At 42.5% G+C, this 21,661-nt stretch overlaps 1 protein-coding gene across 2 annotated transcripts in view; it reads left to right on the forward strand.

Annotated features, from left to right (window-relative positions):
- The window catches only part of tafa5a (TAFA chemokine like family member 5a), a 137,026-nt gene extending 129,512 nt beyond the window's left edge, over positions 1 to 7,514 (forward strand). For both annotated transcript variants that reach the window (XM_041964243.1, XM_041964244.1), the window contains exons 4-5: positions 2,069 to 2,273; positions 6,717 to 7,514. In XM_041964243.1, the coding sequence (XP_041820177.1) occupies positions 2,069 to 2,077 (9 nt within the window). In that variant the 3' untranslated portion in view covers positions 2,078 to 2,273; positions 6,717 to 7,514. The remainder of the gene's footprint in view (positions 1 to 2,068; positions 2,274 to 6,716) is intronic.
- The last annotated feature ends 14,147 nt before the right edge of the window (positions 7,515 to 21,661 follow it).

The following is a 21,661-nucleotide window of genomic DNA, read 5'->3' on the forward strand; positions in this document are numbered from 1 at the left end:
TGGGTCGGTACCGGCCGTGGTAATTGATCCCTCTGGGCCCTCCAGGCACATCCAACAGTGGGTTGAACAGAATCACCACTAAGAAGACAGCTGCTTGGCCACCCCAGACAGACCAAGAGAACGGGAGGAAGAAGAAGAAGAGGCCCTGTTGCTGCAAACCATTAGCTCTGTCTGCCAGCTTCCTACTACAGGGAGCCAAGTCAGCACATCACCTCAGCTTGGAAAATACAAAGTCCTCCATTTTGGGAACCTGGGACATATACTGGGGCTTTTAGCAAGAGAGACTTTTAGCAAGAACAAGGAAGTCTGTCTTTTTAGGTGTTTATCAATAACCTAAGAGCTTGTGGGATTGATCTGCTGAGTGAGCACTTTTGCTTATACCCAAAGCGAATGCTAGCCGATGAAAGCACCTGTGCCTGTATTGGATCCCAAGGTTCAACCCAGGTACAGAATTTCAGCCATTTCCATGAGGCCTAACCGGCCAATTGATTTCATAAAGCAGGGAGTGATTGCTGGCTCCTTCCCACAGCACAAGCAGCTCCAAGTTCGAACAGCTGGAGGTTAATTCCAACGAACAGCGTGCACACATGCAAGGACAATGTGCACACTCACACACAAGTGTAAATACAGTGTAATGTTGCTGCTGAAAACCATGTGCCTCCAAAATGTCTTTCTTTCCTTTCATGAGCTAAGAAAACAACATGGTTTTTAGCTTTGCGAGGATGTATTTTTCAGGTAATCTCAGGGTTTTTAAAAGGTTTATTTAGTTTAAGAAGTCCAAAAAGCAACACCTAATTAGTTATATCTGAAAAAAATCAAAAGAAAGAAACATGGTTTTTGGCGGACAGCGATTCTGATTAATAACAAAACAAGAGTCTACAGCCATGCTGGCAGTGTTGTGAGACTGTACCTGTGCACACCCATGCTTGAGCTCAGCATGCTAACATGCTCACATTGAAAATGCTAAAACATTGATGTAAACATACAGTACAGCTGAGGCTGATGGCATGATCCTTTTGCAGATACTTGGTCATAGAATTAGACAAATGAAAAAAAATGTACCTGATGATGGCACCAGAGACAAAAAGTCACTGTGATTCCATCTAGTAGACCTTGAGATATTTTGCTGAATAAGTGAAAACTATGACCTACAGGTGGCGCTACAGAAAAAAAAGTCAGCAAGTTACCAAAGTGCGTAGACTTTGACCCATCCAGCAGTTGTTGCGGGGGTTTATTATGCACCAAAGTGGTGGACAGACCAGCAGGCATAACCACCCCTACAGTTGCTGTTGGTGTGGCTAAAAAACATTATAGATGGAAGGGGAACATGATGCTTAAAGGACCAGTATGTAGAATTTGGTGCCACCTAGCAGTGAGGTTGCATATTGCACCAGCTGGGTACCCCTTGCCTAACCCCTCCCTCTTCAAGCGTGCAGGAGAACCTATGGTGGCCATGAAATGCTCTCTGCAGCCACTTTTTGGTTTGTTCTTTCTGGGCTACTGTAGAAACATGGCCGACTCTGTGGAACTCTAAGTTATATTTGATTTTTGCCATATTCTGCCAGTAGATCCCACTTAATCTTACTCACTTGCCCTTTGGGTCTGGCATACTTAAAAAGGGTTCTTATACTAAACAATGTGTCGCTGATTACAAATTGGTTTAAGTTAATTATGAATGAATTAATGATTTTATTGCTGTTTTATTTCATTTCATTGCCTACCAAGTCAATGATCACTGGATAAACACGAGGCCTCTTTGTATTTTGCCTCCATGTGGGTGCAGAATCAGACCCTGCTTCACTCCCACACGTCTATATTTAACACGAGATGCTCAGAACAGACAAACACGAGCACAGAACAGCTCGGCAGGTTTGTGCAAAGCCGAGCAGACGCATTCTCAAGACGCCTCAGTGAGACGCACTGATAACGGTGGTGTGGCGGTGGTGCTGGTGGTGTGACTGTGTCTGAATCTGAAAAAAGCACAATTTTAAAATATGAGCTTGATAACCATACCGCCTCCACCTCTGCCTCTCCTCCTCCCCCGTCTCCTCTCCCTCTCTCCCCCCAGGCTCTATGACGCGACAAGAGTCCCCCTCGACACTCTTGCACTATGGAGAGCATTGATGACCCCTTGACAGACAGCCAAAAAGCATCTACCAACACCACCAACACCGCCCCACCACCACCACAACTCAACCCAAACCCTGGTCCCGCAAAGGCAGGAAGCAACACAAGCAGCTACAGAGCACCAAGAGCCTCATGGAGGCAGCAAGGTACAACAGAGAGTCCCTGAATCTACTCCTTAGTGACAGAATGCCTGATAGTGAAGGTACTTTTTTTTGTTATTCATAAATAAAGTTTTTCTGATTAAAAAATAATGAAAGTGACCATATGTCCCAATGGTCATCTTATTCATCATGCGCCAGTGGATGCGGCACATATCCAATATATCCCAAATCAATTTTCCTTACGTGTGGCGGTTGATTGGGTAATTGAGCTCCATCCTTCTAGTTTTTTTTATTTTCTCGCAATCTGATGAAAATCATTACAGCCAATATTATGGTTTTATTAGACCGCAGACACATCCAGTTTCAGCATGCAAACAACAGGAAGCAATGACACACACACAAGCACACACATAAATCCAGATACAACCGTCTGTTTGTTTGATATCTGTATCTGGCGTACTCGTTTTTCCATAAGCTCACCAGTTCCCTAGCGTGTGTTTAACCGCAGAAAATCCATGTGCGCAGCAATACCAGTAAACCCGCCGGTTTATTTTCAGCTTGTTTTTGCTCTGCTTTATTGGCATGCCTTGTATATTGTCTTTAAAGTATTGTGTCAGATGGCGTCTGTGTGCTCAAATAAAACAAGGCGCCAGGCAGACTCTCAGATATTAATGCATGTGTTTGGGAAATAGAGAGTAGCCGTGTAGTAAATTTAACGGACAGTGCAGTAAAAGGGATGAGGCCAAAGTCATAAAACTGCCCAGTCTCATAGAGTTTCTGAAAACCAGGCCCTTCTGTCAATATTGTCAGCATTTATGGCCTATGTTATGATTCGCTGTTGAGGAAAAAATCTGATCCTGCTGCTTTTCAGTCCAGACAGCAAGTCGGTAGATTTGAAAATATAAATAGAAAGAGGGCGGATGCGGCGAACTCAGGTCCTCTCACAGTGCATCATATGGAAGGTTGTCTATTTAGTAACAGAGAGGGCTATCTAAGATTGGATTTAAACATTTGATCCCATAATATACTGTACAGAGAACGAGAAAACCACATCGCCTGCCATCATCTGATCTCATCCATGCAGTACACTGTAGCTGCAGATGTAATCTGTACATTACAATGTTAGTGAGGGATATGCTGTTTGTATCTAAAACAAATCGAATGGCATTTTGTTGTTCCTTTCTGAAGCCACCATTGTGGGAGTGCGATGGTAAATCTGTTCTAATGTTCCCTCTCGAGCATTAAAGTTCTGATCATATTGTAGTATGCAGATAGTGAGCTGTGTTTGCTTTGATGTTCTGAAGAAATGCAGTATGAAAGGGTTGATAATGACATAACACCCCAGATAGCTTTGAACTCTCTTAATGTGGAATGGGGCCTAGTGTCTGGAGGCCCGCGCATACATGTTCATGTGTTTTGATCTCAGCATCTGCTCCAGGCATTATCCAGCTTCGCAGCATGTAATGAGCGATTTCCCTTTCCTTATTAACCTGTGGATCATTCCTAACCTACAAGTTCACTTATGAATATTCATCTGGCGGGCTATTGTGCGGCTTTGCGTGCTCCAATCCAAAAGAGAGCATGCTCAACTGCACAAGGCTTAACATTAACCAGTGGGGGCAGGAACAAGTATTAGAAACAAGTATAGTGAGCTGATGCAAAAAGCGGGAGCACTATGGAATGACAGACGAGCAGAACAGGCTTTATTCCATTAGCGGGTGTTTCGGCCACACCTTGCAAAGCTCCCAGCGAATGCCCAAAATCAATCACACGTCATTTAATCAGGCGCAGGCTGCTGAGATTTTGCATTATTCACGTGTATCAGCCTCTCGATAAGGAGTTCGGAGGGGCAAAGTAGATCAATTTTCTTTCATGCGTGGCCCATTCACACGTTCGCCGTGGGTCACCGCGCTGTGACATTTTGGAGGGAGTCAGCGAGAGTTCACACACAGAAAGAAAATGTCAAGCCGGGGCTATGAGCTCGGGCGCTTTTGCTTTAAATCCTCTAACTCCCAGCTGGAGAGTGACTCCGTATGCATTGTGTAGAATCTTCACAAGCTGATGTGGCCGCATGCTCTTTCGCTTGAATGCGCGTGCAGAATGTATACGAAAGCATCAATTCATGCATCAAAGCAGTTCAGCTTTGCCCAGAGACAGGAAACTCTGTGCAGCGTCCCTAAAATCAAATGTTTTCCTCGTCCTCTATTGAACGCTGCTGGGCACATATCAATATGTATCGAGTGGATTGCCTGCTTGATCCATAGCAAGAGAAGTCCGCACAAATTAGACATTAACACAGATGGATTCCGCCCATGACTTTCCTCTCTGTTACTATGATACCTGCAGCAGTTATCTGTCTCGCTCAAATTCGTCTCATTCTCTTTCTGGTCTTGTTTGAACGGCCAGACCTCGCCGTACTCAAAGTTCGTCGGCGTGCTCAGGAGCCAGACGGGCTCTGCAGCACATTCCCCACGACTGTGCTTTCCCCCGGCACAAAAACATAAAATATTCCCTCTCTGTTATAAGATATAAAATAGAGTAATATGGTCGTTTCCTGATAAACCCGAGGTAATAATCACCTAGGGCCTGTGAATTTTATTCATAGGGCAAATTCATCTCATATTCATCTGACATTCGTTCCTCTTTTTAATAGAAGGCTTGCATTTCCCTGAGATGAGATTTGTGTGTGAGATTTATGGGGAACCATTTGCCACAGTGTGGGTGTGAGAAAAAGGGAGAGGAACATAGAGAGAAGAAAATTACCATGGCAGACACAGACTATATGGTAGCTTACATAAACAAGACCTCTGTGCCAGGCATCTATTTAAAATCATTTGTGTACCATGCCTTGTACTGCTTCCATTTCATCTGAGGCTCCTTGACCATTCAAGGCCGCTGTAATCCCAGCGTGCCCACTAGGAGGCGCTGGCATAGGGGACTGGGATTAAACACCTGTTTCGACAGCGGCCACAGTCGGGCACTTAGCACAGTCGTGCCCCTGCTTTAAGCTGTTATACCTCTGGGTCATTTCATGCCCAGCGCCGACAAAACCGTGACATTATCTCTATTAAACCCCCGAGCTCACTGAGATGTTTATTATTCCCGCAGCATCAGACACTGTCATCGGTGATACATGCAACTACTCCATCCAACACCTGCCCCTTTCATGGCAATTTGCACCCTGTGAAATCATCAAGAGTTCATTATTATGAATTAAGCTTCAGTGGCAATGCAGCAGTCTTGTAAGGCATCGGCGCCTCCGTCAAGTTGGCTGTATGAGTGGCAGCGGCCAGATGGCGAGGAGGCTTCCAGATTTGTCTTTCTGTGCTAGATTAATTGTTTCTCACTCTCTGCACTGTGAGACTGGCTTTGTTATTTGGTTGCACCCGCTGAAGAACTCTAAATATTTGACAGGAGAAACACTTGATTTGACAGAGAGTAAGCTGTTGAGTTTCTATTTTTCCTCTCACGATGTGCTGTAGTTAACACCTCCAGTTGGTGAGGAGCAATCAGTGTATGCAGCACTTATAGCCACACAGTGTATGTCGTGATTTTTTCTTTTGAAAGAATCAGTCAGCGTTTTGGGAAAGATGCTTATTTGCTTTCTAACTGAGAATTAGATGCAAAGTTTTATACTATTATGCTATGAAGCTATAGCCAACAGCCGGTTAGCTTAGCATAAAGTCTGGAAACAGGGGGAAACAGCGAGAGGCTGCACTATGGACTGAACAAATTAGATATATCCTGTCTCATAGTGAGCTTTAGAGGTGCTGGTAGGCAGATTTTGGTACCCTCAGACAAAGCCAGGCTAGCTGTTTACCAGTTGTTATACTGAGCTAAGCTAACCGTCTTGCTTCATATTTAGCATAAGGATGTAAGAATGGTGTCAATCTCATCATCTAACTCTCAGAAAAAGAGTGAACAAGTGTTATTTCCTAAAATGTCAAACCATTCTTTTAAAGCAGAGGAGAGTTTACGCTTTCCACTTGTCTCCTGTGTTCATGCTAAGCTAAGCTAACCATTGCCCTGCCTCTGGCATCATATTTAATGGACTGACATGAGAGTGATGTTGATCTTCTCGTCTAACTATTGGCAAGAAGCCAAAAAAAAGCTTGTTTTTCCAAAATGAAATGAAAGACTATTTGATACTTAAAAGAAGACGAAGATGTGTGAGAGTCAGTGGGTGTGTTTATACTGCAAAGACAAACTTTTAATTCCAAACACTGAGGTAATTCTTACATTTCTCTACAGAACTGCATGTAAGATGACAGGACGTGAGCTTATTTTCATTTATATAGAGTAAAAGACAATGTGCTCAGTATACAGGCAGCGCAAAGAAATGCAAAAAAGCTGAATGACTGAACTGCCTTTTTGAACAAATACACCTTCAGAAGTGATTGAACTTGTCTGCGGAGCTGAGAATGCAGTGACGATGACTGTGTGCTCAAACAATCATCTCATGTTTGCTCTGTTCTCGTCCATTCACAGGTCTCATAACACAGCCGGAGACAGGAAGACCAGGGAGCGACTGTTTGAGGGAGCAAACTCTCCCCTGGACACCGGACAAACTACTCGCTGTAAAACACTGTCTATTTCCTGTGACCGGCTCCTCCGGGTTTGTGACTGCTCCCTCCTGCTATCTGTCGTTGGGTCAAAATGTCGCGTCCACCTCCTCTCCACTCTATCTGCCTGCTCTGTGAAGTTAGCAGCGCCCGCTCGTGCCACGGAGGATCGGACACCTTCGAGATCCCACCGACGGTTTTTGCCTCACTGGAAGTCCTCTGTCTGAAACTGCTAATGAATGAAGGATTTCCCTCGTCACATCCCAGCCTCTGGACCAGGAGCTCCAGAGCAAAGACGGGATCATTACAGACCAAGACCCCGTTGCTTCTCGGACCACCTCGCGAGGCCGTAAATCCGGAACTGAGCGCACTCTGCTGTGAATAGGCCTTCTGCTGGAGTAAACCTCCCATATTTTTATAGACCAAAGAGCAAAACAACAAATACGCTAATTATGACAGAGCGGGCCGTTTGGCAAAGACACACACAGACCTGGTGAACTTGCAGATTTGCGTCGCCCCCCCACAGAGAGACGGCGCACAAGTGGGCCGATGCAAACCGAACCTCGCGTCTGGTGGCACATGTACCGTACACAATCAAAGGAGTACTTTTAAAACTTTCCAGACATTTTTTTCTCAGACTAAGCCCACCACTGTATTTTGGAACTGGAGATATAGGTACTACATACGTATAACTGTGTATCAAAAAAAAAAAAAAAAAAAAAAATCTGATTTGCATTTTTCAGTAGCTACGGTCGGGAGAGCTTGCAGGATTGTCGAGTTGGTCACGGACAAGGAGCGCAAACCATATCAAAGAGATGACAAATATCTACAGAGTATAAATGCTGTTAAGTCTGAAAAGAAGGAGTAAAGAAATGTCATTAAATGTATTTTGAAAGGCCCTAAAAAGTTATATATTTAACAGTTTTATATGTTGTACCTTTGTAGAGAAGCTTATTGGACTTAAAATGTGGTCACAATGGCAGTTTAGTAGGATGTGAACAAATGCTGTTGTTCTCATGACTGCTGGCTCGTAGTCCCAGGTTTTCTGTTCACACCTCAGTAGCCGCTTTCTTTTCATGGTCATCTACAAGTCACTGTCTATCAGAACCATTGATGAAAAAAAAAAAGGAAAGTGACACAATTTATTGAGGACTGGTCTGCAGCCAACTGAACATTGTAAATCTATGGTAGTCAGTGGAAGCCATTGAAATCTGCTAATTTGCTATGATATTGTATTGTACACGGTGTGGAATACTGACTCATTTCCTCTCTATGGGTTCTGATCTCTTAATTTATTTTTGTGCTTGTGTTTGTTCGCACAAATCTGGCCTCTCTCCGCTGGCGATGAATACAACAAGGAGAGAGAGAGAGAAAGAGAAAGACAAAGCCGAGGAAGCACCGCAGAAGTATCAGAGTCATTTACATACATTTTTTTTATCATGAAATATTTTAAGAATAAATTAAATACATGAAAAGAAACGTCCCCTGCAAATTTAGATGGTCTCGGTGTTCAAGGTCGTCCAAGTAAAAATTCAAGTGATCTTATTCTGGTCTTACTTTTAATGACTCTCTGTGCTCTGTCACCAAGAGAGAGGCTGAAAATGAAAGTTTCCTTTTCTTCCCCAGGTATCAGGGCCCCTCCATCAGCCAGTACAGATGCAATCAGGGGTCTTATTCCTTAGCTGCACCAGTGACCAGGTGTCAGTGAGGACGTGACTGTGACGCCAGAGGTTACTGGAAAAGAATAATGCCTCCATCCATTCTTTAATACTGCTGTTACCCAGTGGAAGCAATGGGAATTTTTTGCATATCTTAGGTCTTTTGGACACTAACAGCAAATCCTGAAGGCGCATTCACACGTTCAGTTTCTTGTCGACAGGTGTGTAGGAGGAAATATCCGTGGGCAAGAGGAGAGAGAATTCCAGCACACTGTGCTTTTACTCACAATAGACTCCACTGGAGATACGTTACAGTCCTACGACCATATAAACACATAAAGTTTTACCAAAAACCTTTACCAATACACTAAGGGTTAGGGTTAGGGGTTAGGGGTTAGGACAGTGTACTGGCGTTCTTTCTTCTCTTGCTCATGGACACAAACAGCAAAAAACCTTTTTCAAGTAACCACATAGTGTTTTAATCCTGAGCCTCCACCAAACCATGGAGATGACCTTTTACAACACAGGTGCACTATCAACAACTTCATCATTGACTCTTTGTGTTTCTTTAATCATTTTTATCAGCAGAATCACGCTGGAATCAACAATTTAGTTCCCATAAATTATACTATAAATTATACTACAAATATATAGAGGAATATGATTTATTTGTAGTATTGTCCAGAGTTTAAAGTCAAAAAAATGTAATATTCATTCATTTATGGAAAACATAAGTAATAGCACCTTTACCATTAATGAACATCTCAACCAGTTAATATAGTGTGTTTTTAAAAAAGTGGTCAGACTTTTGAGGGTTATTTCTATAAATGTTTCTCTTCTGTAAACTAAAATACACCAAAAACGTATGATTTTTTTTTAGAAAACCGTTATAAAGAGGTCACACGCCAAGAGGGATTTCTGGAAGTCTAACTTCTGGAAGGAAGCCACCTAAAAAGGTCTGGTTCTGGATTTGGGCCTAACATAGTTCAACAGAGTGGTAGAAATGGCTCAGGGTTACAGGGCAGGAGAGACAAAAGAATATACATGCACACTCAATATTAAAGCATATATGATATATTAATGTTTAGAAAATATGAGAGAAAATGTCCGTACAAGTCATCAAGAAAATATGTCCTTCAAGGTAAGTCAAGGCAAAAAAGACTTTACAGGTCTGCATCAGCAGGGGTTTCCGACCCAGCACAGCAAAAACGAAAAAATCTATAAAAACCCTCAGGAGACGCAATTTAAAGAAAGAGCCCCCCCTTGAGAAACATCAATTCTAAAAATAAAACAAGGCTTTAACAGTTAATAAGTGGTCAATCTATGCAAAGAGCTGACGGGCTGAGAGGACTCCCACACAATAACAGATCAGAAGAATGAAAGAAGATGTCAGTTGGAGGCATTAATCCATATACGTATGCAATTATGCCTTCCACAGAGCTGTTTTGCTGTCATGTGGTTTTACCAATATAGTTTTCAGTTTTCAAGGGCTATTGAGTTTACTTCAGTGGATGTCACTTGCAATAATAATTACTGTACGACTACAGAATGGGCTCCACAGTTGGGGAGAGCTCATGATTGCTTTGTTTTCAGCACTGCTTAGAAAACATTTAGCTGTAATGTGGTCCACTTGAAATGCATATATTTCTGAATTAATTTTTTTAATGCTGAAATCCACTTCCTGTGATGCAGCTACATTTCTCAGACACAGCACTATAAGGCAGTGCCGACATGCGTTCCAATAAAAAGTTCATTATCACATAATTAAGTAAGTTGGAATAGCCAGCATGTCGTTGCTGTGCCGTGAAACCATGTATCGCCAAAATGTTGCAGCCTGTTACAGCTGCTCTGTGACAACGCATTGTTGAGACATTCCCATAAAATCAAACATGCTCAGTTCCTCCTAAACATGAGGATGCGAGCACATACACAGAATACACAGCGGTGCAGCAATAACTCTTAAAATGCACAAGTTCAAAACACGAACTAGTGCAATAACATACTGCAGGACTGGTATAAGTTGAAGAAGTTTACAGTTTGACACCAGAAGGCCATTGACACATTTATCTGCTGATGATGGAGCGTTTCTCTGTGCGCACCTTCAAATTTGTGCAGAAGTTAAAACATATTTGCATGTTCATATAGTGAGGATTTAAGCAGGGACAAAGAGATGATTTGATTTGAACCGTTCATGAGGTAACTGAACTTTTCCATCCATATAAAGGCAAATTATAGGTATTTTCATATGTCTTACAATATGTGAGTAGTCTTTTTTCTTCCACGGTGCAGTAGCTTAACGTCATCGACCTCCTGCTTATGCTCCTTTAAATGTAGGAAGGACATTGTGTTAAAAAAAATTAATTAATTAATGTCACATCCAGTTCAGGAAACAGAGGTCAGCATGACTTTAAATTTAGATTTGAAGGGAGAGGAAGTTTCTAACACTTGAACCTGACATGACTGGATATTTACATTCTCCATAGTTACTTCTGAAGTCAGTATTTATAGAATAAAGCCACCAACAACATGTGAAGTCGTCACAGTGGACACGGCGTTTCAGTGGGGTTAACGAGGTACTAAGCTCCCATACTGTACTAACCACAGTCTGGGGCCAGAATGTAGATGCACAGTGTATAAAACTCCCTGTTGCCGGGACACTTTGCAGTCGCCTGTTCCCTCTCTGTGACCTGGCAGACATCACAAAACTGAGGACCAAGCCACTTTGTTCACAGCGTCTCTACCATGAAGCGTTGCTGGAGCGAATACACACATCAGTGGCTCTTCAGAAGTAAGTACAACACTGCACACCAGAAAAAAAAAAAAAAAACTGTAGGCGGTTGCAGGTATGCAAGTATTTGCTCGGTGTATTTGTTATATCCTACATTACACCAATGGGAATATTTATGAACCTCCTCAAACAAGAAGCAGATATCCATTTGAATCCCTCCTGACTTCATGCAGGAAACAAAGTCTTTTGATTCCAGTCTAAACAGAGAGAAGCAAAGGTCTTAACCCCAGCTCCACTCGCTAAATCCCAGTTTGAACCATTATGCTTGACTTCTACTCTGAGAGCTAACACAGCGATCTAGCTGGATCATCCTGTGCACCACCCTCTCTGACACAGAGGAATATCCGGAGCTGGAAATGAGCCCTCAAAGTAACTGAGGGGATTTTTTTTCCTCTCTTTCTCTCTCTCTCTCTCTCTCTCTCAGAGACTGTAAGAGGAGCGTTTAATTACATCAGATTGAATTCCAATAATCTGCTCTATATCCTTGAGGTTTTTCTGACAGTGTTTGGAGTCATGCCTCTACACGTATTAATTTGATTAGAACAGGACAATGTGGGGTTTCCTGCAGCCACGACTATAAGCAGGTACAGTCAAAAAGGAGCCCTGCAGAGTATGACGACACAATTGTGGAGACAGATTGGGGCGACTATTACGGAGCGTGTAGATTGGTGCCTTAGGTGGGTTTTTTTCCCCCCTTATCTTCAAAGCTTCACGTATCTGCTTACTTCTCCTTTCGAGGGAACGATGGGCGAGCGCCTGCGCACTCGCATTCCCCTATGTTTGTATTTATTTGTCGGTCGATCTGTCCGTCAGCGAGCCCACAGAGACGAGGGAAAGTGTACGCAGGCTGCATGCAGCTCTCCAGCCTGCAGTCAACGCTAAGGGTAAAAGATTCCCCCGTGCGTTTACAGCCCAGATAAATCTCCAAAATACCAATACTGCATCCCACTGCACAAAATATTATTATTTGCTTTGATGGATAACATTTACCTGCTAATTCAAATTTCATACTGTGAGTCTTTGTTTACAATATAAATCTAATTAAGTGCAGCCATCACGGCACAAGGTGGATCGATACGCAATATGGCCAGCACAGCTGCTTACCTCACAAGGATGCCGTCCCCTGCCAATATTTTCAGCCTATAAAAGAGTCCGGGTTTTCTCAGCACGGCCAATAATCTGTCAAGGTTAGGGCAACGAGAGACAAAACATTACCTCAGTTGGTGACACGCTGGCTACATAAGAACAAATGACTAAACCACAGTCATGTGGTTTTCCTCTCCGGCTCCGTGTACAGGGTTTATCCATCACTTCTTTTTCTATTATGGCAGTTAATGGAGGCTTCACCTGTGTGGTTTTCACTCTTATTCTTGTTTTTTCTTTGTGACTACAAATAAATGCTAATTAACAGTAACATTTATTCTTTAAAGCTGCTATAATCAATATTTTTTTCATTAACAATTGCATTAGGAATTGCTTGTAGTGATAATCCCACAGACAATTATCACCCAGCTCAGCACCAAACAGCAGACGGGCAAGGTTAGCAGTTAGCTGGTGAACACAGTAGAACATTTACAAGAATCAGACACATCCCTCAGGAGTTGAAGAACAAAACTGAGCTTAGAGGAGAGTGAGTAGTGGAGTTGCATTAATCAGGTGGCCAGACACACGACTCCAAATTAGTGCTAATGTTGCTCTGTAACTGCTAATGTCTGCAATTATATGCCAATAAGTTTGCAGTTTCTTAACTCTAAAGGTGTTGTTTTGCCCCACGTGGCAGGTTTAACTTATTTTGATTTTACATTGAATTTCTCTATTGTTTTTTTAATGTACACATGGAAACACTCACAATTTCCTGCCCCTGAAATTATGAGGCTCTTTCTGTGAACTGGTAGCTTTGAGATGCTGATGTTCAAAGTGTTCACATCCTAGATAGCAAAAGCGACATGCAGTGAAATTCTCTTTACTGGTCAAAATAAAAAGGAACTCCAAATATATAATAGTAAAATTCACACTGATGCATTTTTAAATGGGGTTTGAGATAATCCAGGTAAAGAATGACCTTGTAAAGTCTTGTCTGTGAGATAAAGGGCAGTTAAAATCAAAACCTACAGTGTTCAGAATGTTAATGACTTGACAAAGTTTAAATAATGAGTAAAAAGTCAAATAAAACAGACACAGTTTGTCTTCAGATCAACAGCAAGAACATCCCGTGTGCTGCATATTCAAATCCCTTTTATCAAACATGGGATGAAAATACTGTAATTAGGTGGTTTACTAACAAGAACGTTTATAACCAAGCCTGACACACTCGGCATCAGAACCTTAATTAGTGTGCATCCAGCAGCAGTGCTGTCCTCACCTTTTCCTCCACTGAACGCCTTGCTGCTGTGCAGAGTTTGACACGTGAAGGCTCAGGTTGAGCTCCAGAGCTCCGAGCCTGAGCTCTGCCTTTACACGGCCTGATCAACCTCTCTGTGGTAGATGGTTCATTGTCAGCTGGGTGTTCAAGCTCCATTTAACTCTAACTAACTGCCTTTAGTCATTATCGCTGCTCATTAATGCTGCACTGGTACTGCTGAGCAGCCCCAAGAGCATCTGGGTGAGGTGACTGCACCATGTATAACTGTGGTGCAGTTAAGACCATGCAAGAGTTCTGTATATGCTTTTGATAGTTTTATTGTTGCACAATTAATGGCATAAACATAATCCTAATAGCGTGTTATATTGAGGTTATTTGCAAACATAAACCTTCATTATAATGAGGACTCCTATAATCACCTTAAGAGCTCATGTTTATTTTCCACTAAATAGGACAGGAACAAATCTTTGAAGCCTCAAAACAAAATCCTCTATGTCAGTCATTCCCAACCAGGGGTACATGAGGGGATTCTTTTGCAGTTGCCAGGGGCTGCAGCTCACCTAATTAGTTTTAACTCAACTAAACTCTGCTAACCCAACTGAAATAGCAATAGTGCTTCCATCAAGTATAGTACTTTTTTTTTTTTTGGAAGCCACTACAAGGTAATTTTTCTGTGGATTTTGGCACCCCTTGTGGACAAAAACACCACTTCCTCATGTTGTGAAGACCTTGATCTGGATCACATGCATTTGTTTTGCAAGTGAATTTGAACTTATTTTTAATGCTATTTTTTCTTGTTGAAACACAGCGGTTTGCAGGATGCATACTAGCAACGAGGTAACGTATCTGTTTGTGGCTATGTAGGATTAATCACGATAGCATGACACTAAGTCAACTTTGCTTTAGTTCTGTTCATACACCTGGAGTCCTGTTTCCAGTTCAGTTCATTGGCAAAAGTTGTGGATGGTACCAATAGAACCACTCCAGTTTACACCCTTTTTTGCTACCCCTCTGTTGAGGTTCCATGCGAGCTGAGCCGAGACTACAAGGTGGTGTTAAAACATTGCAGACCAATGATTGGTCAGAGAGAATCAGAGCAACTAGAGTCGTCTTGTCGTCTGCTCTCTGACAGTATTGGTTACAGTGTGTCAAATAAACAGTTGGAATAGTTAACTAAAAGTACTGATAAACAGTTTATATACTTATACTACAGTTGGATAAACGAATGGATAAAGAATGGAATGTTTAGCTAAAAGCGATGGATAATGAGCTGAAACAGTTGGCTACAAGTAATAGATAAACAGTTGAAATAGTTAGCTAAAAGTAGGCTAATGAATAATAGCTAAAGGTAATGGATACATGGTTTTTGAATTGTTAGCTAAAATAAACAAATAAACAGGTGGAATAGCCAGCTAAAGGTATATAAATGATTGGAATAGCTAGCTAAAGATGGATAAACAATTTATTATACCTGGCTAAAAGTAAGTTGAAACAGTCGGCGTAATGAATGGATAAACGGTGGGAGGCTAAGTAAGTAGGCTAATGCATAATAGCGAAAGGTAATGGATAAATGGTTGTAAACTGTATGTGAAACTGAAAAATAGTGTAACATACACACATTTATAGAGCCAAATTAACTGTGTTAAATGACATTCAAATAAGCTTGTGTCATGCAAAATCACGCAAGGCTGGAAACCACTACTCCTTGCTGCAGAAGAAACAGAAATAAAAGAATCTTGAATACTGAAAAAAAGACGTAAGAGTGCGAAATGCATCTTCCACCCTATATAACACTAGTGATCAAGGTTTGCTACAGTAAGCGCCCCTCCGTACCCCCGGAAAGGCAGGGATGCAGGGTGACAGCTGGGGACCTGGCCAACACACAAGCCCACTAAATGAGAAAAATGACCAGCTTTCACCAGCTCTTTTAAAAACTCATTTACATCCTGTCAGATCCCATTATGGCCGGGGACCTGCATCGGAGCTGCAGGACAGGACTGAGCCTGAGTGCACCGACCGTGCTGGCCAAGCTCCTATCAGCCTGACCCGGCTCACCGGTCCAGCAGACAGCTGATTCTCCTGTGTCAAGGTTTTTTGGCTTCTCTCCTTCTTTTTTTCCTCCCCCTCCATTTCCCACACTACCTTTGGTGTGCTCTTGGCAAAGAGTAGGTGATTATCAGAGTGCCTGAAACCCCACTTTTACTCTTTTATACAATTACTGTACAGTATGTGCACCTAAAAGCATCAGCAGAGAGGATTATGCCTGCTAAATGCTGAGCCTTGAATAAATTATCTGTTGGGGGGGTTGGCATTAAAAGAAACAGAGGGAGACAAAGTGAAAAGCAAGTGGATTCAGTTTCTTGAAATAAAAATACTGGATATTGAAATTACACTTCAGTTTCAGCTAATTCCACTTAGCACCAGTACAAATCTTTCCCATTATCACGCCCATTAATGTTCACCTCAATAACACTTTGCTTTGTGTGTTAATACTACTTCATATATGGTGTTCACTGAAATGAAACAACCAATGTGGAAGTATAGTTCAGAGGCTAAATCATGAGGGACTAAATACATTTTCAGAAGTTTGCAAAAGTTCAGGTGGGACAACCTTTCATGTCCGTCAAACGTCAGCTTGGATCAGCAGCCCTTTGTAAGAGAAACAAAGTGTTTGTAGAAAGATATGATTCAAGATATTGAACTGTAACGCAACACTGACATTCAAATCTACTGTGGTTTGTTTATTTCGGTATCAAAGAAGTACAATATCGACAGTGAAAGATCATTCTCGGCCTCTGAAGCTGCCGTTGACTAAACCTCAGGTCGAAGGTCGGCGCGGTAAATGCTCTGGAGCTTTCAATCAGATCACAGTTTGATATCAATCTCAAGTTCAAGATTAGATTCAAGTGAATCTCAATTTATAAGATGGTGTGGATAAAAAGGTGCTGCTGAGGAAAATCATGTGGTCCAATCAAAAGCTCCAGAACAGCTACTGAACTGACCTTGTGGTGAGACTGCTTTTGATGACGTCAGATTATTAATTTGAATGCATTGATGAATTAAAAATAAGAACAAAAGGAATTGCTTCAGCGTCATTTTCTGTTATTCTTTGTGCTTCGCTGTAATCACAGTTTGTGATTAGCCTGCTATAATCCCATCATGTGAAATATTCTAATCCTGAGAGTTAAAATCAAACTTTATTGCCATGTGTATTAAAAACACAGCGCAATCCCTGTGGTCACACAACACAGGTGTTTTCTTCCAGGCGCAGTTCAAACCGTCAGAACAAACCTGAGATAGCTGAGGGTAATGTGTCTCCGTACAAACTGCAGGACGCAGGTGAGAAGTGACTGAAAGCTTTGGAGAAAGTTTGCAACTTTCCACTGTAGCGTTAGTTCCCTGCTTATATTCCACATGCACCTTTGTCTTTGCAGATCTCTGCGTCACCTGCACATAGTAACAACGCAGCATGCCACAACACAAACAACCAATTAAATAAATCAGTTATTCGAGTATTCTGCAAGGGCACTTTGGGTTTAAGTATAGTGGCGACAGTTCAGCTCACAGGGGTCACAGTGGTCATGCAATAAGCCACTTGCGTGTCTCATCCAAACTCCACTCTGCGATCTGACGCGTACATCAAAGCCACGGAGAGCACCTCAGCGCCACATCGGGAGCTCCATCAATCCCCTCCGGCCCGCGGAAGCTGCCTTTTCCAACACAGTCGGCCTTCAAGGGTGACATCCTCGAGGAGGCAATACAAACAGCGTCTAATGAATTTTTAACGACGAACGTCGCGAGCGGCGAGGAGAAGGGGAGCGGCAAGCAGAGAGAGACCCCCGCTGAATGCATTACAGTGATTTGTGGGCTCACCTTTGAGCGAGAGTAAGAGGCCTCCCGCCTCAGATCATCAGGGTGTTAAGTGTGCTCGGTAGGGGAGCTTCTCGGCGCCGCATTGCGGGCCAAATGATGTTTGAAATGTTTTAATCAAATCCTGTCTGTTCATTAGACTAACAATAGGATTCATGGGGCGAGCGCTCAGTGGTTCAGCTTCTTACTGGCCCCGGGGGAACCCTCCTGATAGAGTAACTTCTCTACGCTCCCGGCGACAAATTTTAACACAACGCCCCTCTATACATTTAAATGGGCCTTTATCAGCGGTGGCAGCTTGTCATGCAGTGTGATTTATACGGAGAGAAAAAAAGTGTACGTTCCACTCTCGATCTGTCATCTTGAGCGGCACTTACATCTATGTGAGATTACATGTCAGCGTAATGTCGCCTGGAACGTACATGTGAAATGATCAATAAGACGTAGGTGACAAACCCGCTTGTTGCTAATAGCAGCAGCCTGCCTCCTCAGATAACCTCTCCGGCTCCGTGTCGCTCGTGTGACGCCCCAGAATATTGTTAGTGGGATTGTTTAGGATTAAGACAGAAAATCAGTTTAGCCCTGTGACTCTCCAGCAAATCTCATGTGCTTCAAGCAGGTTTAAGTAACAAGGTAGCCAGTAGATAAAAAGCTGCATCATGTGACCCCTTCGTAAGGAACCATGTGTAATATTCAGTAGAAATGTTGCCATTTGAATTAACGACGTAAGAGGCGAAACCTCGCAGTCAGGCTTTGGATCATGAGGTAAAAGGTTACTGCGGCCTCCGGGATGACGCTGATGGGGTCTTTTAGCACAATGCTTGCGACTGTAGCAAATAATACGGATACTGCAGGTCTGTGGATTTTTATCCATCTACTTATTTATTTATTTATTTATTGGGCAGCCCTGAAATGTTAGCGGTGATCAATTTGGGACAAGAAATACCAGCGCAGGAATGCTTAAAATTGACAGGTTTGTTTTTATTTAACTGTGGGATGCTCTGGTCTAATGGTGACTCCTGGTTACTGAGCATTTATCTCGCAGACCCTGTGTGAATGTCTGTGTGCACTTGTTTTCTGAATATCTACACAGTTGGTCTATTAATTATTATTGTATATTGTATGTGTATAATGGTACGCACCCCTTGGTCCTCAGTAGGCGTGTCCTTAAAGGTGCCCTCTGAGAGAAAGAAAAAGGACAAACCATTATCAAGTTTAACAACGATCACATGTATTTACCAAAGTGGCCTTTTTTGGAACACAACTGGGTCACTTCCATACTTGATTTTTGAACATCACACCAGACCGGCCCGTTTGAGTGGACCTTTTCTCTCTGATTGACCAAAGTGCCACTCTGGTGTGATCTTAAAGGATAACTTTCGTTTTTTACAACCTGGACCTTATTTGTAGCATTAAATACAACCATTTACTCACCCAGACAACTTTGGAGGCATTTGGAGTCTTTTTGAAGAAATTAGCCCCAGAGGAGCGGCGGGTATATCCGTGTAATGCGAGGTCATCCATGCGCAGCCTCTATAAACGCATAATCTGCGGCAAAACTTGTTCATATTCTGAAATTTTGTTATGATATGCTGGTGCTATTCCCCTCCGAGCCCATGGTGGCATGTTATCAACATCCGGCGTCTCTAGACAACTACCTCTGACGTGGATGATGTCATTTCCGAACGCCGGGCGCTGCAAGCAGCCAGCCACAACACGGCTAACTCTGCGGTCGGCTAGATTAGCTGTAGTTTGGCACATTGCGTATTCGTAGCGGACAGCTAATTTCTTCAAAACAACTCCAAATGCCACCTAGTTGTCTGGGTGAGCAAATGGTCATATTTAATGCTAGAAATAAGGTCCAGGTTAAATCTCACCCAAACGTGGCAGATGAAAGAAGCGCTCCTTCAACATCATCACCTTCACTCGTGTCTGATTTAGCGGAACGAGATCCTCAACTTCCTCACTTCCTGACAGATCCCCACACGAATGCATCCCAGAGAAATCCCACAGTGAACGAAAGTGTGCCGGCATTAATCAACTTAAGTACGCAATTACAAATTATATGAGAGAAATCTTACACAGATTTATTCATTAGTGCTGTCTCTGTAAGAATGACCCCCCAAAACACATTTGTAATGTAAATGTACCACGTTGTGGGACATGATGGAGCACCTTTCCCGTAAATATAATTACAGTCAACTGCTCAGGACTAATGGGGGAATGTTACTGAAAATATTAGGCTGTGTAGGATCCCATTATATCACCTCTGCCCTGTCACATATTTGCCTGTTTGGCCTCTAATGAATACTTCAACATATAGTTGGATTTCGTAGCTTTCCATATGCAATATAATAGAAACAAAGATTGTAAATGAAATATAAATATAGTTCATTCATAATTTTGTTAAAATCCATCCTGCATCATACTTTTCAAAGCGTGGCTGTGAGGAGGGGCCTCATTCAGGATGTTCTGGATCGCACAGACAGTGCTTTAGCTCCTCTTTCAGAGCACGATGCACCAGCCTTTCATCTGAAGAATGAAATGTCCCCACACCGCTCGACCACTAAATCTACTTTATTGTGTTATTTCAACCTGTCAGACCTATCGATCAGTGGATTAAGACAAAGATGATGTTTTAAAGCTTTGACTGAGGGTTTCATAGCTGTCCTGAAATCCAATACCAATAAGGGTTCATAGATCCTGGCCAGGATTTAGTGCTATAGGCAGGATTGATGACACGGAGCCCGGGCATAATAGCGGAGGTGCATGAGCCCCATCCTTCAACATAACTCGAGATAACAGTCTGCTTTTTATCTGGGTATTAGAGTCATTCAGTTGTCTGCTTATTTAAAACACCTAGCATGGCACACTGCAGTGTGTTTCTGTCATAAATACTGTCATGGTGTCCGCTCTTCTTCTGGAGACAATAGATTTGTCCTAAAACGTCTCCTAATACTTGGCTTGTATTACTCATCGCTGCAAAACTGCAAGCAGTGGAAGCCGTTTTAGTCCGAGTCAGCGATGTAATCCAAAAGCAGAGGATCGATCTCCGCTGCAGAAGAAGCCACCTACAGCTTTTCAATATACACAATATTACATTTCAGGACCAATGTGGCTTCTTCATTTGCTCTTTCAACTGCGATCAATTGACACTGTAATACTGTAACATTTACTAATGGTAAAAACTAGAAAACTGACTTTTTAACTTTGATCAAATAAATAGCAACAGTACAGAAGAATACTGGGAAAAAGCAGCCATCTTTGAATCTGATGGTTTATTTTTATTTATTTATTTTATTTACTTTACTATTCCCAAACTGGGAAATTATTCTCTGCTTTTAACCCATCACTGATTCACTGAAACACACACATGCACCATGCAACATGCAGTGAGACACACGGGAGCAGTTTGCTGCATTCAAGCGCCCAGGGAGCATATTAGCACGAGGGCACATCAGCCGGCTAATTGAGGGGGAGAGGATACTCCACCACACCCAATTTCTCCTGCCAGTCCAGTGAGGGAGTCGAACCGGGGACCTTCCGATCGCAAGCCGCTTCTCCAACCTCTAGGCAGCTGGCTGCTGTTTATTAGTGCTGCTCCTCACTTTACTGACTGGAAACGCTGTGTGTTAGAATAAGGTGAACAGGCTGAGACCAAAGAGCTCTTGCGACAATATGACTATACCATCATGTTTCAACTGGCTTTGGCCTTCATTTCCCTCACCGACCAAAAATGGAAATTTGTCACTTTGTTGTGCTCAGCGAACGTAATCACAGGCTGACCCAAACAAGTTTTTATCAGGCCAGTTCATTAAAAAGCAGCCACATTAAGCATTTAGCTTTATTTTTCAGCTGTCGCACCTATAAATAGAGATTCAATGGAGGTCTCATAGAGGCGTCATCACCCATAAAGGCTTCTAATAACAGACATGCATTCTTTTTTTTATGACCTGATTAGACATTGGTTTAATTGGATCTCACTAGGTGACAGTCTCTCATGAACAGTGCAGGTTTAAATGTCTCACTGCAGAACCTTTGAGATAACCGCAGCGCTGTTAGCTATGTGTTGTTTTCACTCCTTTATAAGGACCACTGAGGATCTCATGCATGGCTGCAGAAGTCTGACACACACACACACACACACACACAGACATACACATTTTATGACCCACTGTTACTTTACACAGGAG

The sequence above is a fragment of the Chelmon rostratus genome, chromosome 22 (genome assembly GCF_017976325.1).
Source record: "Chelmon rostratus isolate fCheRos1 chromosome 22, fCheRos1.pri, whole genome shotgun sequence".
Lineage (NCBI taxonomy): Eukaryota > Metazoa > Chordata > Actinopteri > Chaetodontiformes > Chaetodontidae > Chelmon > Chelmon rostratus.